Source organism: Protomyctophum bolini (genome assembly GCF_963924005.1).
Source record: "Protomyctophum bolini genome assembly, chromosome: 7".
NCBI classification, from domain to species: domain Eukaryota; kingdom Metazoa; phylum Chordata; class Actinopteri; order Myctophiformes; family Myctophidae; genus Protomyctophum; species Protomyctophum bolini.
Genome location: NC_137868.1, coordinates 49,704,932 through 49,726,048, shown reverse-complemented (window position 1 = coordinate 49,726,048; position 21,117 = coordinate 49,704,932). Strand labels below are relative to the sequence as shown.

Sequence of the window (21,117 nt, the reverse complement as noted above, 5' to 3'; positions counted from 1 at the left end):
GATCTCCGGTTATGTACAGGGTCAGATCTGCCGATACCGATTCTGACCGATTCCGATATTATACAGAGGATCAAACCTATATTGGCCCAAAGTGTTAATGTGTTCAATCAATTAATATGCTCTTTTTCCTCAATGAGACGAGTACACAAATGAAATGTGGAATTTTACCATTGACGATCTCATTGTTATTGTGTCATCAATATCAGTGAAAATAATCTGGATTATGTGCAGAGCAATCCAATACCAAAGTCGTATTATCAATGGAAAGGGACAAAATCATGAGAGAGAGAGTCACAGTTCGTTCCAAGACACTGGGTTTGTTAAAACAATCGAAGGTGAACAGAATAAAGCAATAAAGCAAACAAACATCACAAACATTAGAAACAGTTTCTCCTCACACAGCGGATTGCACTGCCGCCAGTGTCGTTTTCGTCAACTATAAAACTAAGACGAAAAATGTTCGTCGTTTTAAAACCTGTTTTTTTTTTTTTGTATCTTTTTATTAGTAAACCTCTTTAATTCACATGTATACCTTTTGGTTTTGTTTTTCTTTTCCTGATCTTCTGATGTATTGTGATGTTTTTCTAGAGGATATTGTATTACTCGACGACACTGAAAATGAGTTTAATTACTCAGTGTAATTTCGAGTGCCACCATTTTTTCCCACCCTAAAACATGATCATCAGGTATTATTACAATATAAGGGGGAAGAACTTCTTCCAAAAAGTGTACAGTATTTGTTAAAATCATGCTTTTATATGGACACGCCCACCAGTTCATTAAGTATGCCTGGTGGGTAGGTACACTCACAAAAACATGCAGTAATCCTGGTCTCTAAACTGCCTCCCCCTGGCCGGCCGGGGCGCCTGATGGAGGGGAAAGGAACTGGTCCAACCAGGGAAACTCCCCCCTGTCAGGTGTAAAAGAGCAACTTGGACACTCAAGCATGAAGGAAGCATGAGTTAAGTCCGTTGCTCTCCCCAGGTTGGCGGAGGGTGTGTAGAGCCCAGGATCACAGTAGATGATTGACACAGGGGTGAAAAATGGGTTACAAAATCGTGGGATAAAAAATATTTAAAATAAAAGAAAAAAAGTATGCCTGGACTGAACTGAAGCCCCTGAACTGAAGCCCCGCCTGTAAAAGATGGACGGAGTCCTCTTTAAGCAATATGAACGTTTATTAGAAGACAAGGTTGGCGATACAAGCTGTGGTGTTTACGTCTCTCTGTCTCAGTGTGCAAGGACGGACATCCTGTCTGGTTCGTGCCTGTCCTATATACCGTAGTACTGCGCAGTGCTGCGCAGGTACCATTGTGCAGTCACAATGTTACCGTATATGACACCGCCCACAGCTATAGTTGTATGATAAGGGGGAGGGGTTAGTGGAGGGGCTGATAGTGTGGTGTCACTATATTACAAAGGGAATATATGCACATAAAAACGACTCCAGGGTGTCTAATGAAGTACTGTCACCTCATAGACACATGAAAAACTGGAAAGATTGTGGCACTCCATCTTTAATGAATGAATACTTGAGTTGCTATTAAATGCCTATTTTGTTTCTAAACTCCTCTGGCGTCTCACATTTCGTATTAAAATCATGCTAATTTTGACCGACGGGGTACTATGTAGGCCTTTGTCTTGAAAACGTTGTGATGAATCTGCTAGATACATTATGATATCCACAATGTTTCCAATGCTCCTTGGTTATATTGTACAGGCTTCTTTTCTCTGAAATCCAGTGCATTTAGCTTCTGGCTTGCATATTGCTTGGCCACTGTTATTTCTCACTATAGAGCACCGAAGTCTGACGTCACTTTCAGTAGAGGGCGTCAGTCCCCAGGTTCATGTATTTGTTTAGTTGCATTGAAATCCACATTGAGGCGATTTTAGATCGCCTCATATAACAACTGTTTGAAAAATAAACATGTCACCCCGGCCGCTTCACTCATATGGATATGAAGAATCAACTGACTGAGAGAAAACGCTAATGTTACTGCTGCTGAATTAGTTAGATTTTCACTAGAAGCAGACTGTATCATATATGAGTGACTGACTGTTGCAAACGATACAGAGACACCTCCCTAACAATAATGCAGACAGCTTGTTTATTTTTGGACCACAACGCTCATAGTAGATGATATTAAGATCACCCCATGTTATTCTCCATAGAGAAATTACTTCCGCGAACCAGGGGAATCGTCGGGATGAGCGAGTTACGTCAGGACTTCGGTGCTCTATAGAACACAAGTTTTAATCAGTTTTAGATTAATTGATTTGCTGATTCTCATATACACACAAAATAATGACTCAATCAAAACAAACTAAAAACAAGCCTTTTCCCAAAGCTTCAATGCACTTTAACAGGTGTCAATTAAGTACAGGAATAATCATAATATCAGTGTGTGTGGGTGTAGTTATGTTGTTGCATGTCTTCAGCAGGCTGGGAGTTGAAGACTAAGGGCTCCATTTTCGTCACCGCTAAAACCCTTCACTATCACTATTTTGAAAAAACATTTTTGAATAGTTCAACTAGCCAATCTACATTGACACGTTGTGAGCTTGTAGACTGGCCATTTGAACTATTCAAGTTTAGGGATATGGGGTTTAGCAGTGACGGAAATGGAGCCCTAAGAGCTCTGTTTTCGTCCATGCTAAACCCCCATACTCAACATTTCTAACATAAAACCTTGGTGTACTCAACATGCCCTGGGTTCACATTCTGGCAAGTGGACTAATAAGGGGTTTAGCATGGACGCAAATGGAGCCCTATATGTTTTCAGTGTGTTGTGTGATTGCGTTGATGTTGTGTTTTTGTGATGCGAGTTGTGATGTCTCTCAGTGCAACGCTGTAGTTGTGTTTTTGTGTTGATGTTGTGTAGTCTCTCAGCGCGAGGCTGTGGCTGTAGAGTTGACGTAGGACTCCAGTAGGAAAATCGTTTCATCCACCTGGTTTTCTGTTGAATCCAACCTGAGAGACAGAGAGAGACACAGACAGACAGACAGTGTTAATGACACTAATGAAGGCTCTGTTCCATTCTGGTCAAACAGAGTTAGTGTTAATGATTAGAGGTGCACCGATGTATCGGCCGACAATCGGTAGGGGCCGATATTGGGCCCAGCGATTTATAGCAGCGGAGGGAGCACTTTTACTGACGGGATGTTATCCCGGATGTGGCTGAAGCAGCTAAATGTAGCCAGAGGCTGATCCGGGAGGTATGATTAAATCTACAGCCACTAGCGACGGGACCGTGGTGGGCCGTCTTTGCTTAGAATTAGACGTTATGATTTACATCTAGAGTTAATAACGTTTTAAGATTTTTGGTCTCGTCGGCTAAACAGGGAGGGGGGGGGGGGGGGGGACATTTTCGATGACTTCCCCGATCTAGCGACGCATTGTGAGCTTGTAGATCGGCTATTTTCAATAGACTTTGTTCACATTTTGAACTTGTGAAATGGGACATTCTGCACAATGAATACCGGAACTTTTAGTACTTTTAAGTACATTTTCAATGCCATACTTTTACTTGTAACGAAGTAGTTCTAAAATTGCAGTATTGGTACTTTTACTTAAGTAAAACAATTGAGTACTTTTTCCACCACTGGTAGTATGGCATGTAGTCTTGTTAATGTGGTGTCTCAGAGCCTCCAAGCTGCTGCTCCCTCAGGTGTGGTGGTCATTAGTATGTAGTATTATACCAGTGTATTGTGGTAGTACCATAGACTGTAAAAAATATGGACAAAGCGTTCTCCGGGTCTAATATGGACGTTTCACAGACTCTCTGACTCACGGTCTGACTCTGCACTTGCTTGGTGCAGAGTCTGCAGAGCCTGGGTCCCACAGGGATCGGTTCTTGGTCCCCTCCTTTTCTCACTGTACACTAAATCCCTTGGCACTATCATCTCTGCTCACAATATATCCTATCACTGCTACGCCGATGACACACAACTGTTTCTATCCTTCCCCCCCTCTGCCACTCAGGTGGAAGAGCGCATCACCGCATGCCTGGCTGACATCTCACAGTGGATGTCCTCCAACCACCTCAAACTGAACCCAGACAAGACTGAGCTTCTCTTCTTCCCAGCTAAGTCCTGCCCTATGCGGGAGCTAACTATCTCCATAGACAACGCCCTGGTAACGTCTGTCCCAACAGCCAGGAATCTTGGTGTTGTCCTGGACAGTCAGCTCTCGTTCAAAACTCACATCACAGCTGTCACTCGATCCTGTAGGTTCACACTCTATAACATACGACGAATTAGACCGTTCCTCACCCAGGAATCAGCCCAGCTCCTAATCCAGACAACAGTCTTGTCAAAACTTGACTATTGTAACTCCCTCCTTACTGGCCTACCAGCATGTGCACTTAAGCCTCTCCAGCTGATCCAAAATGCTGCAGCTCGCTTGGTCTTCAACCAGCCAAAATTCTCACATGTCTCCCCCCTGCTCCGCTCCCTCCACTGGCTCCCGGTCGCTGCCCGCACAGAATACAAAACCCTGATGCTGGCATTCAAAGCAACCAAAGGTATGGCTCCCCCATATCTTGCAAGTATGATCGAACCCTACAAACCCTCCCGCTCACTCAGATCAGCCAACGCAGGGAAGCTGGAAGTACCCTCACTAAAAACGCCGGGACAACGCTCCACACGTCCCAAACTCTTCTCCCTTCTGGCTCCAAAACTGTGGAATGCACTTCCCATTGCAGTCAGAACTGCAGCATCACTCCCAATCTTCCGCCGTAGTCTGAAAACCCACCTTTTCAGACTCCATCATGGCCCATAGCACTTACCCCACCCCCTTAGATAGCAATTCTAGTAGTCATAGCACGTCATAGTACATATGTGTAGCATAGTAGTATAGATGTATAGCTTATATGTATAGTTTCATTATAGATATTCCACTGTTACTTTCTTAGCTACGCATGTTTCATGATAAATGTCTTTATGTGATGTATTCCCATGCTTTTGTTCTTGCTTAATGTAAGTCGCTCTGGATTAAGAGCGTCTGCTAAATGCCTAAATTGTAAATTGTAAATTGTAAAATGAAGCCTGTCAGTCCATCTTTGTAGATCCGTTTGGGCCCAGCTGGTGATTGGCTGGCCCAGACAACGAGGCGGGACTTCCCCCCCTTCTTCTTCGTTGGTTTTTATTTTGACTCGAACGGGGGGTGGCTCCCGATCACAGACTGTAACGGTAGCCACGCCCCTCAGAACATACGCAACTTTATGGTAATTTATTTTATAAATGGGACCATCATTTTCCAAAAAGAACATTATGACATGAGAAATGAGACTTTAAACTAGTGTCTGGAAGCAGAAAGTATTCATGACCATGTTTGTTAAGGTAATACAGTCTAGGTGAAGTTGGGCCCAAATACATGGACCTCTATGGAGATATGGGTTTTTTTGGGCCAAATGACAGCGCCACAACAGGACATTATATGAACTTTCAGGAAGTCCGATTTCCTTAGTGGCTTCACATAATATCTGTCTGACTGCCCCCCTGGGTAGTACACAGTAGTATGTATGTAGTATTATACCAGTGTATTGTGGTAGTACACAGGATGTATGTAGTATTATACCAGTGTATTGTGGTAGTACACAGTAGTATGCATGTAGTACTTGTTAATGTGGTGTCTCAGAGCCTCCAGCTGCTGCTCCTCAGGTGCGGTGATCATCTCCTTGACCTCCTGCAGCTGTTCGTCGTCCGCGCCGCTGGCCTGCAGCGAAGCCAGGATGGCCTCGATTCGCTGAGACTTCTCCAGCAGACGCCTGTCAAATCAGACACAAGCCAATCAGAGTACAGCAGGGGTGGGGTAGGCCAACCTTTTCAGGCAGGGGGTCGGCGCCTGCCCCTCCTATATTCAGCTATTAGTGTGGATTTATAGGGCGCTAGCCCTTCCTATATTCAGCTATTAGTGTGGATTTATAGGGCGCTAGCCCCTCCTATATTCAGCTATTAGTGTGGATTTATAGGGAGCTAGCCCCTCCTATATTCAGCTATTAGTGTGGATTTATAGGGAGCTAGCCCCTCCTATATTCAGCTATTAGTGTGGATTTATAGGGCGCTAGCCCCTCCTATATTCAGCTATTAGTGTAGATTTATAGGGCGCTAGCCCTCCTATATTCAGCTATTAGTGTGGATTTATAGGGAGCTAGCCCCTCCTATATTCAGCTGTATTTGTGATGATGTATGATTATCATAATTTCAATAGGCTTACATATTAAATCATAAACATTCTATTTCACATGAACAATGTATTTATTACAATGCAGTTGAGGGGCAATATATGTTTTATATGCACGATTACAAATAAAATAATTGAATTGAGAGTAGCCTCCGCTACTTCCTCATTTGAGGGACTCGTCGTGTCATCGTCGTGTAATATTGTGATTATGCTACAGTTACCCGTACAAAAAACAACTCAATGTCATTGTTGTAACGAAGATCGATAGAAATTCATATTTTTTAAATGTCATATTTAGCCATACGAGCGCAATATCCATAGCGTCCCTCCCAGCAGCTCGGCCAATAGAATGACGGGGGGAGAGGGGGTGGAGCTAGATTTGAATTTGGAAACACTCACTCACTTCTGTGTACAAACCAGGGGGGCAGTCAGACAGATATTTTGTGAAGCCACTAAGGAAATGAAAGTTCATATAATGGCCTGTTGTGGCGCTGTCATTGGGCTCAAAAAAAACCATAGCCCCATAGAAGTCCATGTATTTGGGCCCAACTTCACCTAGACTGTATTACCTTAATAAACATGGTCATGAATACTTTTTGCTTCCAGTCACTAGTTTAAAGTCTCATTTCTAATGTCATAATATTCTTTTTGGAAAATGATGGTCCCATTTATAAAAGAAATTACCATAAAGTCGCGCATGTTCTGAGGGGCGTGGCTACCGTTACAGTCTATGAACGGGATCCCCCACCCACTCGAGTCAAAATAAAAACCAACAAAGAAGAAGGGGGGAAGTCCCGCCTCGTTGTCTGGGCCAGCCAATGGGCCAGCTGGGACCAAACGGATCTAGAAAGATGGCGACTTCCATTGCAAGGACTGACAGGCTTCATTTTATGTTAGACCCGCGGAACGCTTTGTCCATATTTTTTACAGTCTATGGTACAAACACTGGAAACCTGTCTATATTTTATCGTATGATGTACGATGATCAGAGCACCGCTCACTTCACACGGGTGTGATTTTTCTATTAATACTATAGTGAGAAAATTATTGGAGATTGAAGCAATGTTTTTAATTTAACCCCTTGGTGTTTTAAGCATTATGTTATGCTTTAGCTATTGGAAAATAGCAGATCTACAAGCTCGTAGGTCTGCTATTTTTGAAAAATCGTGAAAATGTGGCGCAAATCTTTATTTCTAAAACGGGTAGTCCCAATACTTCATTCTGATTGGCTGGTTACCGTCACATGACCGGTGTAAATTTCACCGATAACCCACTCCTTCAATCACTTTGTATCATCCTGCAGCCTTGTAGCTGAACTGGGGAAGGGGAGCGCTTGATTGCTTTACAAACACATGCCGTGCGTCTAAGCACCGCCCGGCTCATATGACTGTGAATGTGTGGCTCCAGGCAGCCCCGTAAATACATCAAGCACTATTCTCCCGTCACTTAGGCTACTTGCCGAGCAAAACAAGGAAGTGTTGTGGCTCTGGCTCGCTCGCTCTGGTGGCGCAAAGCGTAGCTACTTTTGTGAATTTAATAGTTTTATTAGGTTAATATTGCTATATGTTTGTAACCGTTTTAGAAAAGCAATAAGCCACTCGAGGCCCCAGCTTACCGTCTGAGGCTACAAGAAGAAAAATGGAGGACAAATGGTATAAATGGACAATATTTAAGGGTATAGGGGAATGAGAGACAATTGTAAATGCCTAGAAAGATGTATGTAACTTTTTAAAACGCAATGTCGATGCCTGTATTTTTTTATTTTTATGTTTTTTATGTTTTGTACGTCTGTGATGTAATATGTATTGTAAGTTTGTTTTTTCTGTCTTGTCTTGAAAAACAATAACATTTTAAGTTATAAAAAAAAAAGAAATAGTTTGAGAACCACCGATATAGAAACATGGGGTTTTCAGAAAACTGTCAGAATTTAGAAGACATTTGTAGAATCGTCCTCAGGTCTAAATGGGTTAAGAGCTGATGGACAGCAGGTTTCCACCCACACCAATTTGCCTAGCGACCAAACTGATCTACATAGTATCTGGAGGGGACTCCAGAGCGCACACACAAGTGCCCTCTCCTACCTGGAGAAAAAGTGGGATTCTTATGATTCCCATTTTGTTTCAGTTTTTTGGGGAAGGGGAGTATTTTTACGCCTTTACTGATAGTACAGACAGGAAACAGTGAGACCCCCTTTTCCACCGGTTATTGGTTCTCAATGATAGATTTAAATCATACCTCCCGTTGTTGTCGATCGCCTCTAGAGTTTTTTTTGGCTACATTTAGCTGCTCCAGCCACATCCGGGATAACATCCGGGCTGTCGGTAAAAGTGCTCCGCTGCTATTTAAATCGCTGGGCGCTATGATTTAATGGATGAAATAACCCTGGACATTCAGAGTGTTAATTAAATTAAAATAAATAAATAAATAAATAAATAACTGATTTCACTCACTTGTTCTCTTTGGTTTCAAACAGGCGTCGATCTATGAGGTTGGCCACCGTCTGTACGGGAGGAAAACGTTACATTACTCACACGTTACTTACAGTAGAACGGTTGAATGTTACATTATAAACGTTACCCACTGAGGACACTCATATACTTATACAGTAGAGCTGTTGGGAGTCTATTATAATAATTAAACTATTGGGGGGGAAAAAACAATCTTCGATCCCTCCCTCCCTCCACTCAGATGTGTCCAAATTTGACTGAGGGACTGCCATTGGATTTTTTGTTTCTGTTTTTTTTCATGTCGTATGAAAGCAGGGAATCATAGCTTCAAATTGACATATTTGGTTGTTCAGTTTGATCCACCAGTTTTGGAGATATGGCTTATAGAGTAATGTCTTGTAGAGAAACAGCGAGTTGAGAAAACAGGCTTGAAAGGTTCACTTCTGTGGTCTCTAACATTACACCTAGCTAAATGTTTAAGCCTTTATTTCATACTTACATGTCGATTTCAGCTCCGACACTTATTTCAGTCATGCTCTAGTCTAGTATGTGAAGAGTCTGCCTGTGCTATTAACTCATTTTTGGAGAAATAAAAAAAAGTTTTTCTCCTCTGGTGAAAAGCTGGAGGTTGCGCGATGGCAGGCTATCAGTCAAATCGGGTCACAATTTATACCTCCTCCTCCTCCCCACACCTACACATATACATAGTGTAGGTTACCCTGCAAAAAGACCCAGGCCGTAACTTGCTCCTCCAAGGGAGCTGGCTCTATTGTCGCTTGCCTGGTCTACCGAGTTTCACAGTTTGGTTCGGTAATCTCTCAGTGCAACTGAGGTCCAAATTGTTCAGATTGATGCAGACTGCAGGGAAGATCATAGGGTAAGACAACTCTCTGCAGTCCATTTATGAGCAGGCTACATTAAAACAGGCTAAAAAAAAATCATCAGTGATGTTACCCATGTTTTAAATGGCGAGTTTGTACTTCTGCCCTCTGGGAGAAGATACAAAGAACCAAAGTGGAAATGGGTGGGTGACGTGACATGGTGTCCCTGGCTGTCCTCAGTGTCACTCATGTATAAATAAAACATATATTTGTCAAAAACCTTCTGAATATTGTGCAGGACATTATGCTCCATGTGAACATACTCAAGATTAAAACATTTCATTCGTTATTTCTTCAGAATTTTCAACCAAACACAGCAAAAATCATATGGTGCGACTGTCCCGGCCTTGTTTCTCAAAGTAGGAACTTAAATAAAACTAAGGAAAAAAATGCTAAAATTATTTTAAAAATTCCATAAATATAATATAGATGTCTATTTGTGAGCCTAATCTTTTCAAAGTCCAAGCATAATGTTTTCAGTCATTTCTGATCAAAAAGATTTTGTCCCCCAAACCAAAATCATATTGTGTGACACCATTTTGGGACATTTCAACAGGCAATTGTTTGGACACCCATTGGGATAGAGAGGTACTTCTTCAGTAAGGCTGTTCAGCACTTGCATTACAATAGCATGACAGGTGTCTGTGGTGAATTATCATTTTAACCTTTTCATGAAATACGATCTTGTTGGAACGCTGACCAATGCGACTCTTCCAAGTGTCTGTGGGTGTGACACCTTTTTCATTAAAAAAGCTAAAGGTATTAGATTTTTTGGTCATAATTACATGTAAATCTATGTTGCTTTGTTATAGCTAGCATGTTGTTAGCATGCTAATGTGTAGCTAGTAGCCTCAATGTTATGTTAAGTGCAGAAAACGTAATATGGTGTGACACTTTATCATAATGGTGTGACTGTTTTCCTGTCACGCCATATGAGTTTTTTGTCACACCATATGGTACAAACTGTATTTTCCTACAGATATAACAATAAATAACAAAGTTCCATGCTTCTTTTGTCCATTTAAACATTTGTTTTAAACATTTTCACCTAAAATCTGCAACTATCCACAATAAATTGTGTTTAATTTCGTTTTATTCAGTCATTGCCATGTTATTCAATGTTAAAGCAATTTTCCTGTTGCTGTTTTTCCTGAGTAATTGTTAAATCAATCTGTAAAGTTCAGTACTCACTAATAAGTAGGTTAAAACACAGTTTGCTTTGAAAAATTAAGATATGATCATACGGTGTGACACAAATGATTTGGTGTGACGTTCCAAATAGTGAAAAAAATCATAAATGTATTAATGATGAAACCATTAATGTTCATGGATTACCGTAAATCCTCAAATAAACTCCTCCTTTCTATTAATTACCGAGCCCCTATTAATCACCGGGAATGGCGTTGAATTAAGTAATCAATTCCGGCCTCCTTTTATGAGCCGGGGTTTTTTGTGTTGTTTTTTTTTTCAAGTGCCGTATCTGTTACTTTCGCTGCTCTGGCTGGCTGTGCCTGTCACGTTAGCGTCCACTGTCCAGATGCCGTGGCTGCGCTGCTCGGCTCGCACACAATACAACAACAAAGTTAACTTCGGAAGAGAGCCCCCACATGCAGATCTGCCCTTCATGCAACGTCGATGAGCGCATGGGGGGTTTTGCAGCCTGGCGCACTGGCGCAGCTCCATGCGCGTTGTGGATCTCTCATTTTATGGAACGAACGTACCACCGGTATGCTGTTAGCTTGTTGCTAACGGGACCCTGTTAGCAACAAGTCTCTCTCGCTCTCTCTCTCTCAGACGTTCTCTCTAACACGTCTCTCTCTCTCTCTCTCTCTCGCGCGTTAGAGAGAGACGCTCTCTCTCTCTCTCTCTCTCTCTCTCTCCCTCCCGTTGAAGCACTGCAGTGTTGCACTGTTCTGATTTGATATTACCGGTATATGAAATAGCCTATCATACATTTTATTTTTATGTTATTATTTGCATCTGAACTTGTCAGTAGCCTAACTGTAGGCCTTTACCACAGTACTGTGGTAGTCTATCTCAGTTGAAGTTATATACCGGTATATTTGTGAATGTGTCGACAGATTTGACTGAGGGACTGCCATTGTATTTTAATTTTTTTCATGTCATATGAAAGCAGGGAATCGTATAGCTTCAAATGACAATGACATTGGTTATTCAAGTTAAATTGATGTGTTGTTGGTTTCAATAGGCTACATGAGCCCAATACATTTTACTGTGTTCTAACTGACCCAAAATGAAAATTTGAAATAAATTCCTCCTTCTTATAGCTGCCTCCTTTCAATAAAAGCCCGGTATCGGGATCGGTTGAGACAAATAATAGCCCGGGTTCCTAAAAGAGGATTTACGGTACATAGCAAATAGTTTAAGGAAGAGTCACAAATATTTGTGTAATTTTAGAGAAAGTTTTGTCACAATAAATACAAAATATATTGAAAGACCGATAACATGGGCCTCACATTGAGTGTTGATTACGGAAATAATATACAGATTTAATACATTTTCACAAAACTATAGTGGATTACAGGTTAGTTATGAACTTAAGAAAGGTGTACTACATTTTCATTTTATAAACAATTATTGTCATGTCACACCATATGACGATTTTAGGCACAAGTACAACAGAATGCTGAATAAACTCTGATTCCAATAAAATATCTAAAAACAAAATATGTTTCCATAAAGATGAGAGTGAGTAGAACAAAAGTAAATCATTTTTATTCCTGTTATTTAAAGGTTTTTAAAAAACACTTTTTTTGGGGTGTCACGTCACTGACCCAAATACATCAGATTAAAAAAATCGTTTGTACCAGCATCAACCAAGATGTTGAACGAGGCTCTGAAACAGCAGTAACTGTGTGAGGCTAGATTATCCACATCATGTGTGCAATGGTGTAATGTTGTGTCTCCCTCTGTAATGTATTTTTGTTTGTCATTGATGTTTTATGTGTGGCTGTAGTTGGGGTGAAAGCCCAAGACAAATTCCCCTTGTGGACAATACAGTTTACCTTGACCTTGAGTTGGGAGTCAGATCGGGGTTGTACTCCAGCTCAGGGTGCCTAAAGGACAACTTTAGTTTTTTTCAACCAAGGTTTTAGGTTGATATTAGAGAAAGAGTGTTTTTTTTGGGGGGGATTTTAGCTGTTTTTGACAGGGGGGTGGGGGCATTCAAGCATGGGGCTAAATATGTATTTATTTTCTTTACAAAATGTTATAGCGATTTCTTTTATTATTTACTATCCTACTAGACCCCAAGAAATTACATCTGGCCACAAAAGATCACAGGATCTACTGAATGTGTCAAATTGAGCCTATTACAGTATGGCTTCTCCCCAGTAGAGGCTACCTTCATATTCAGTAGATAGATCCTGTGAACTTTTGTGGCCAGATGTAATTTCTTGGGGTCTAGTAGGACTATAGTACAGTAAATGATAAAAAAATAAATCACTATAAAATTATGTAAAATAATACATATTTAGCCCCATGCTCGAATGCCCCCGCCCCCTGTCAAAAACAGCTAAAATCCCTAAAACGAAAGAAAGCAGCAAATGAAAAAAAAGTAACACTAATCTTTTACTTTCTCTAATAACAACCTAAAACATGAATCTTGGTTGAAAAAAACTAAAGTTGTCCTTTAAACGTTGACAATGTATCCATCTCTCCACCCATCCCTCCATTGTACCTTGACGTAGCAGTGTTGCAGCAGTATGTGTGTGACTGTGTGTACCTTGTAGAAGAAAGTGTGTGTGCCTTGTAGCAGTGTGTGTACCTCGTAGAAGAAAGTGTGTGTGTGTCTTGTAGCAGTGTGTGTACCTTGTAGCAGTGTGTGTAGCAGTGTGTGTGTACCTTGTAGCAGTGTGTGTGTGTGTGTGTGTGTGTGTGCCTTATAGCAGTGTGTGTAGCAGTGTGTACCTTGTAGCAGTGCTGCAGCAGCATCCTGGCAGTGGAAAGCTGGTTGACAGTGTAGAGGTAGAAGGTTCGAGAGGGGGCGTGGTCCGGAGTCTTGGGAATCTCCTGGCGGCAGCAAGTGAAAGTGGTGCGTTCAGACAGAGGGACAGACAGACAGACAGAGGGACAGACAGAGACAGACGGATTAAAGCTAAACAAAATCTCACGACTGACAAAATGTTGCTGTTGTTTGTCCAAATGTCTGAAATAACTAATAATAACCGAAAATAGGCGGGGTGCATACTTAGTTTAGACTAGTCATTGGTTAGACATGGGTTAAGGTTAGGTTTAGGTGAACTGCCCGGGTGCAGTACGTAGTTCAGACAAGTCATTGGTCCGACAAATGACAACCCACCTCATCTCCTAACCTAACCATAACCGCAAGCACGGGAGCACCCGCTAGGGGGTACATACTTCGTTTAGACTAGTCATTGGTTAGACATGGGTTAAGGTTAGGTTTAGGTGTGCTGCCCCGTGGGAGGTTAGGTTCAGGGTGAGGGTTTGAGATAGGTTGTAGTTGTAGGACTAATGACTGGTCTAACCAATGACTAGTCTAAACCAAAAACTGTCTAAACTAAGTACTGCACCCGACAGACAGACAGACACCTGCAGTTGCACCAGGTTCTCAGACAGACAGACTGACACCTGCAGTTGCACCAGGTTCTCAGACAGACAGACTGACACCTGCAGTTGCACCAGGTTCTCAGACAGACAGACAGCCTCAGCAGGGTGGCCTCCTAACTGCAGTGTGTACAACAGGGGTGCCCAACCTTTTTTGACCAAAGATCTACTTTCAAATTTGCCACCTAGCCGAGGGCTACCAGCCCAACATTTACCGTAATAACCCATTCAACATGCACATGACCAACAGAAAATATTAATAGTCATTGTAAGGTCTGAATTACAAGAATGAAAACATTGCAACTTCTCATTTGGGACTCCACATTTATTGAACTCTGCACTACACTGTACTGTACTTTTCTTGAATTGTGCCCATTCTGCAAATTGTAATATTACATTTTTCCATCAATTAAAAGTCAACAATCACTGATTTATTTTAATAATGTCAGTCTACCTCAGTGGGAACGCTGGCACTGGGGAGAGGAGTCTAGTTTCTCAAAGTCTGGGTTGTAGGAGCTGGTTGCAAGCCTCAGGCAGGCCACAAGGTGGCCATCTGTCATTGTGGTTCTGTACTTTGATTTGATGAACTTCATGTGAGAGAGAGCAGACTCACACAGGTAGGTTGATCCAAAAAAAGCCGTTATGTTCATGGCACATCTCTTGAGGTTAGGATACTTTTCAGGCAGCAGTAGCTCCCAGAACTCTCCCTGCATCCCTTGTGTTGCCCTGGATTTAATCTCGATGTCATTTTGAAGTGTGAGGATCTCATTCTCCACAGAAGGGCTGTCCAGGTGAAACACTGAGGCTACTTTGGATGTGATGGCATCGATATCCACTGTTCCAAAAGTGCAGTGCAGTGTCCTCCTCTTGTCTCCTCCTCCTCCCGTCCTCCTCTGTCCTCCTCTTCTTCTCTCCTCCTGTCCTCCTCCTCTGTCCTCTTCTTCTCTCCTCCTCTTCTCCTGTCCTACTCCTCCTGTCCTCCTCCTCCTCTCCCCGACGTTGAACTGCTGCTTGCCGGTGTGGAAAGTTGCGCAGGTCACTGCTTTGCAGTCTTCTTGTCCACAGCTTGAGCTTGGTTTTAAACACATTCACAGAGCTGATCATGTTAATTATGCATGTATCCTTCTTGCCTTGCAGCTCTAAATTCAGCAGGCCAGTGAGATCGGTTAGGAATGCCAAATCCAAAAGCCATTTGTTGTTCTCCATGTGTGAATTCGACATGTTTACCATAAGCTTTTCGCTGAATCTCTCCAGAAATGTACCTCTGCTCAGCCACCGCCCACCTTACATCTGTGTGCAGCAGCAGGTCTGTGTGCTCTCCTCCGGTCTCCTCCAGGTGTGCACGAAACAACATCCTCTGTAGGCTCCTTGCGTTAACGGAGCACACAATCTTCATAGCGATATATCCAAACTTTCCCACACAGCGCTTGTTGGTGAATGATGCAATGGTAATTAAGGAAGTCCGGAAAATCGTCGCTTTTTTTGCACAGTCCAATGAAACCATTTCTCCCGCCAACCATAGGAGGTGCCCCATCGGTTGTAATGGAGATGAGTTTATGCAGGGGCAGTTTGCTCTGCTGAACGAATTCCATGAACGCCTGAAAGATATCTTCACCTCTAGTGTGGCCCTTAAGTGGCAATATGGTGAGAAGCTCTTCTTTTGCGCTCATGTTTTCAAAGGCCATTCTAATGAAGATACATAGCTGTGCCACATCTACCATGTCAGTGGATTCATCGAACTGCAGGGAATAACACTCACAATTGTCAATGTCCGTTTTTAGTTGCTCCTGGACATCTGACATTTCCTTACAGCGCCGGGTCACAGTATTACGTGACAGCAGCTTTGACGGCATTCATAATATCCTGCTTGTTTTTGAAGTCATCAAACAGTGAATCAGCAGCAGCAGTAAACGCCTCTTTTACTAATTCCCTGTCTTTGAAGGATTTATTTTTCTTTGCGAGAACGTGGCTGACACGATACGACGCTATTGTAGCCGCCGTTGCCTTGGTTGTCGGCCTCGTAAAAGTTGCCTGTTGCCCTACTAAACGGTCCTTCAATTCCTGTACCTTTGTCGTTCGTAGGACTGATTTCTTGGGGAAGGCTGGGTCAATCTTCTTTTGGTGCATTGAAGAATAATGCCGCTCCAAGTTGCACCTTTTGGGGAGGGCCAGCGTCGCATTGCAGAGCAGACAGATCGATTTATCTTTGAAATAAAGAAAAACTCCTCCTCCCACTCTTTGTGAAAATGATATGTTTTGAGTCGTTTCGGTTGTTGTGCCATTATTGTCGCTTGTCTCAAATCACCTTTTTTCTACACCAGTTTTAATGCATCAACACATCCGCCAGCATGATGGGCGCAACTCCACCTGCTGACTTGATTTACGGTTCATTGACCATTGACAGCTTCCAATTATAATTTATTCACGTTCAGCAAGCTTAAAACACCACCTCCGCTGTTTTCGACCAATCGTTAAATGTCACGTTTAATTTATTCACGTGCAGAACAGATGTACTGTACAAGCGAACAACCTGACTGATGCAATGCATAATGCACTTGTAGGAAGGTTGTAGAGCTGCTATTTTCGGTAGCAGTGTATTATGGAGGGCTCAAGCTATCCAGCTCGCTTTTTTTTCTTTTCCCCCCGAAATCATCTCGCGGTCGACTGGCAATCCTCACGCGAGGTTAGTTACACACCCTGACTTCCAACATCACAGCAAAGAGTATTTCAACAGTGGGCTCCACAACTCAATTATAATTCAAACTGATCGCTGCCAGACCAATCTCCCCAGCGAATGTTCTTTTTTTCCCCCCCTGTGTGGCAGATTTGTCTTGTTTCTAGTGGTGGGAAGTAACTAAGTACTTTGACTTAAGTACATTTTAGGTATTTGTACTTTACTTGAGTATTTCCAATACTTTTACTTCTACTCCACTACATCTCACGAGCCAAAATTTGTACTTTTACTTCACTACAATTATTTGAAAAAGTTACTAGTTACTTTGGCGATTTTAACATACATTAACCACTTCACTACATTTCGGCCATTTGAAAATAGATCTACAAGCGATCTACAAGCTCACAATGCGTCGCAAGCTTGTAGATCGGCTATTTAATAGATTTTCTACACATTTTGAACTTGTGAAATGGAACAGTCTGCAATATGAATACATTTTGATGCTGACACTTTTGTACTTTTACTCAAGTACATTTTCAATTCCGTACTTTCACTTGTAACGAAGTAGTTCTAAATTGCAGCATTGGTACTTTTACTTAGGAAAACCAATTGAGTACTTTTCCCCCCCACCACTGCTGGTTTCCAGGCTATGTACAGCATGTCTTTTGGGGCCTCCCTTTACCTGCAGTTGCACCAGGTTCTCAGACAGCAGGGTGTACAGCATGTCTTTGGCCTCCTTGGCAGGAATCATGGCAAAGTCCTCCACCTGCTTCTGCTCCAGGTGACGCTTCCTGAGCAGCAGGCGGAAGATCCGCCCCGACCTGGAGCCAAACCTGAGGGCGATTGAAGTTGATGATTTAACCTGATTTAGGCCCGACGTCGACATTTAAAAGAAATCTTTTTAAAATGTATTTCTTTCTGAAAAACCTCATGTTTCTATATCAGTGGTTCTCAATATATCATGTCAAAGGACCCCAAAAATTATATGTAATATGCCGCCGACCCCCATCTGAGAATATGTTGTTCCAGGGGACCTCTCCAGAAGCAAAGGTTTGAGTTAAAAACCGTCCAAAATGGGTTAAAGCAGGGGTAGCAGGGGTGCCAACATTGGCACAGGGGAGGGTGATCACTGGCACACTGACATAAGTGTGAGAGAGGACATTTATTTTATAATATTAAAGTCTCCTCACATCAGTGGGCAAATTACATCCTGCACATAATTCTACATTCATTCAAACTCTGACTTGGGAGGGAGATAAGTGGGTACTTATTCCTCTATTAAGTCTACTCATCAGTAGGCCTAAAGTGGCCTAATGTTAAGACAATATTTCAAAAAGAAGAACAAATAAGGTTGTCGTGAATATGGGAATCAAAATCTGTTGGAAATATTTGTGTATCGATGTGGTGTCATAATAAAATGTAATGTTGATATGGCACACCGAAGCATGGCACTTCATGTGAAAAACGTTGCTGACCCCTGATTTAACCTATTCTGACCCGAGATCAGATTCTAAATTAATGTCTTCTCCATCCTGACAGTTTTCATTCTGACCTGAGATCAGATTCTAAAAATGTCTTCTATGTCAGTCGCTCTTCGATTTTTCAAAAATAGCAGACCTACAAGCTCGTAGCGCGCCACTCGGTGGCGCGCTATGAGCTTGTAGATCTGCTATTTTTAAATAGCTAAAGCACGACATGATGCTAATACCAAAATGGGTTCCCCCCAAACATGGGTTAAAGTGCAAGTGATTCACCCATTCAGGACGGGATGAACCCCCTTTTTGATGTTTTAACTCATTTCAGTCCGTAGGACGTGTGGAAACGCCATAGGGAATCGAACCGAGGGGTTGCAACTTGCAATGACCGAGTGTGTACACGTCCTAGCGCCTCCTCAATGATATCAGGCGAGAGAAGATCAATAATCCGATTTTTTTTCCTTTTTCAATTTTTGAGTGAGCCTTTAAAGCCACCGTACACTTCGCTCTTCCTTCATATCTGCTGATCCAGGGCGCTCTCCGTGGTTTTGATCTGATGGATATACTAAGCGCTTCATTTCTGCTCCTCGTCCACCTCTCTGACATTTTCTCGGAAAAATCGTGAAAATGTGCCTCAAATCTTTGAATATTGTTACAGAGTCGACACTTTTCAAGTCAAATCTTTGCTTCTGGGGTTGGGTCCCTGGAACAACATATTTTCAGATGGGGGTTGGTTTGGCCAAATACATAATACTTTTTGGGTTCCTTTGACATTAAATATTGAGCACCACTCACTGATAGAAACATAGGTATTGCAGAAAATTTTTGTGATTTAGAAGACTTTTTTTTTTTTTACGTCAGGCCTAAACTCACTCACTCACCTCTCCTGTACGACTGACTCCAGTGTTGCTCTGGCCAGGTTGGACAGTGCTCTGTGCAGGTCTGATCGACGGGCCGTGAAGGAACACGCATACAGTGTTTTACAACAGCATCATAATTTAACAAATTATTAGGGATGGAGCTTGATAACAGATACCCGAACAAATCCGATAACAAGCTCATTGAGCAGAGATTAAAATAGGGTGCATTTCGCATCCCAAAACACAGTATATAGTTAAGGGACGCAATAAAACAACGACCTCTGCATCCACAGGATGCACTACTGTACTGTTTTTTATTCTAGTTTATTTCGCTTGTTATAATAATAATTTCTTCTTCTGTTATCTACATGAATATAACCACATTATAACCATATAAAATGAAATGGGAGTAAAAAGCTGCAATTTGTAAAAAATAAAAAAAAAAGGCAAAACTATGACTCTTAACGTGACTCATCTAAAAGACCATCCCTGCATCCCGGGACTCATTACCTTGAAAACCTATTTACATCACTGATTGAGCACCCGTTATCAATACGCTTTAGGCTTATCAAGCCTGCCATCGAGCATAGCGGCCCGTGATGGCATGTTTAAACAATCAAGACAAAGAGGCGAAGAAGAAGAAATAAATGCGCAAGCGCAAGCATGTGTCTACTCTTCACTATTGATCAGCAGTGAAAGTATATCGCTTCTGGTCAACTTTCAGCTACCCCTCTCCCCAAAAATGACTAAATGAAAGGTGGACTCTGAAAACGGAGGTTTTCAAGTCGGCAAACCTCTGTCTGTCTTCTGTGTGGAGACAGTGTGGCTGTAATGAAATAATATTACCTAAGAAGACTGATAAGAAATGAATGCAACTGATTTGATTTAGGTCATTTTACTATTAAAGCAGTGCTTGGTGAGGATCATAGAACAGGAAACTGAGCTTAATATTAATGCATTTTCTTCTTTGCTGTTTGCCTGGGACGTCCTCATGACCGTGGTGCCCATGTGTTGAAACACAGTCCGGCCATCGACTTGTACAATTTTTTTTTATTTTAGCCCACTGTGTATTTGAGTTTGACATCCCTGTTGTAGATGGTCTGGGCGTGCCAGCGGTACACTGAACCCCTAAAGCCTTGCATGGTTTCCGCCGCCATCGGCGTGTGAATGTGTGTGCGAATGTGTGTGTGTGTGTGTGTGTGTGATTAAAATGTGTGAATGGGTGAATGTATAATGCACAATCTCTGTAAAGCGCCTTGGATAAAGGCGCTATGTAAATGAACCATTTACCATTTTGATACTATTAAAAAAAAGCCAAAAACAAATCTAAAAAAATGAATTAAGAGCGTGTATATAATCTATTTTCTGCGAATAGACTCTGCAACAAAGTAGTACTACTGTATACTGTATATGGGGTCTGAGTTGTTGACATACAGTACATATAAACATATAAAAACATATCACATTGACTCCAACGGTTTGGGTAGTGTGAAAGTATGTTGACTCAATGTCTGTGCTTAGTCTATGGTTTACAAACTTTACCATGTAGCATGACTGACTGACTGACTGACTGACTGACTGAGTGAGTGAGTGAGTGAGTGAGTGTGTGTGTGTGTGTGTGTGTGTGTGTGTGTGTGTGTCAGACAGACATGAAGGATACTGACGACGTACATTCCTCCTCCACTATCTCCTGACTTCCCCACGAACTCCATCTGTTCAAACACAACACAATGGTACTGATGTATTGTATAATACTCACTGATGCAGTATTACTATGGTACTGGTACTGATGCATTGTGTAATACTCATACCGATACCGATACTGATGTAGTTTTACTAAGGGATGCATGATTAGTCGGTAGCATAATCGGAATAGGCCATATCGGCCATAAAAAGTCTCAAAATAATACAGATTATTTATTATTTTCACCAGAACAATGTTCAAAATTGTCTAGTACCTCTTGTGTAGAACAACAGCCACACCATTCAGTTGTGAAAACAGACACTTG

At 41.9% G+C, this 21,117-nt stretch overlaps 1 protein-coding gene across 1 annotated transcript in view; it reads right to left on the bottom strand.

Moving 5' to 3' along the window:
* Positions 1-1,501: 1,501 nt before the first annotated feature.
* The window catches only part of polr3c (polymerase (RNA) III (DNA directed) polypeptide C), a 33,188-nt gene continuing 13,572 nt past the window's right edge, over positions 1,502-21,117 (bottom strand). The window contains exons 7-13 of the mRNA XM_080769097.1: positions 20,769-20,820; positions 19,130-19,190; positions 17,456-17,606; positions 13,443-13,544; positions 8,635-8,684; positions 5,619-5,768; positions 1,502-2,971 (exon numbers count right to left, since the gene is read on the bottom strand). Of these exons, the coding sequence (XP_080625223.1) occupies positions 2,887-2,971; positions 5,619-5,768; positions 8,635-8,684; positions 13,443-13,544; positions 17,456-17,606; positions 19,130-19,190; positions 20,769-20,820 (651 nt within the window). The 3' untranslated portion in view covers positions 1,502-2,886. The remainder of the gene's footprint in view (positions 2,972-5,618; positions 5,769-8,634; positions 8,685-13,442; positions 13,545-17,455; positions 17,607-19,129; positions 19,191-20,768; positions 20,821-21,117) is intronic.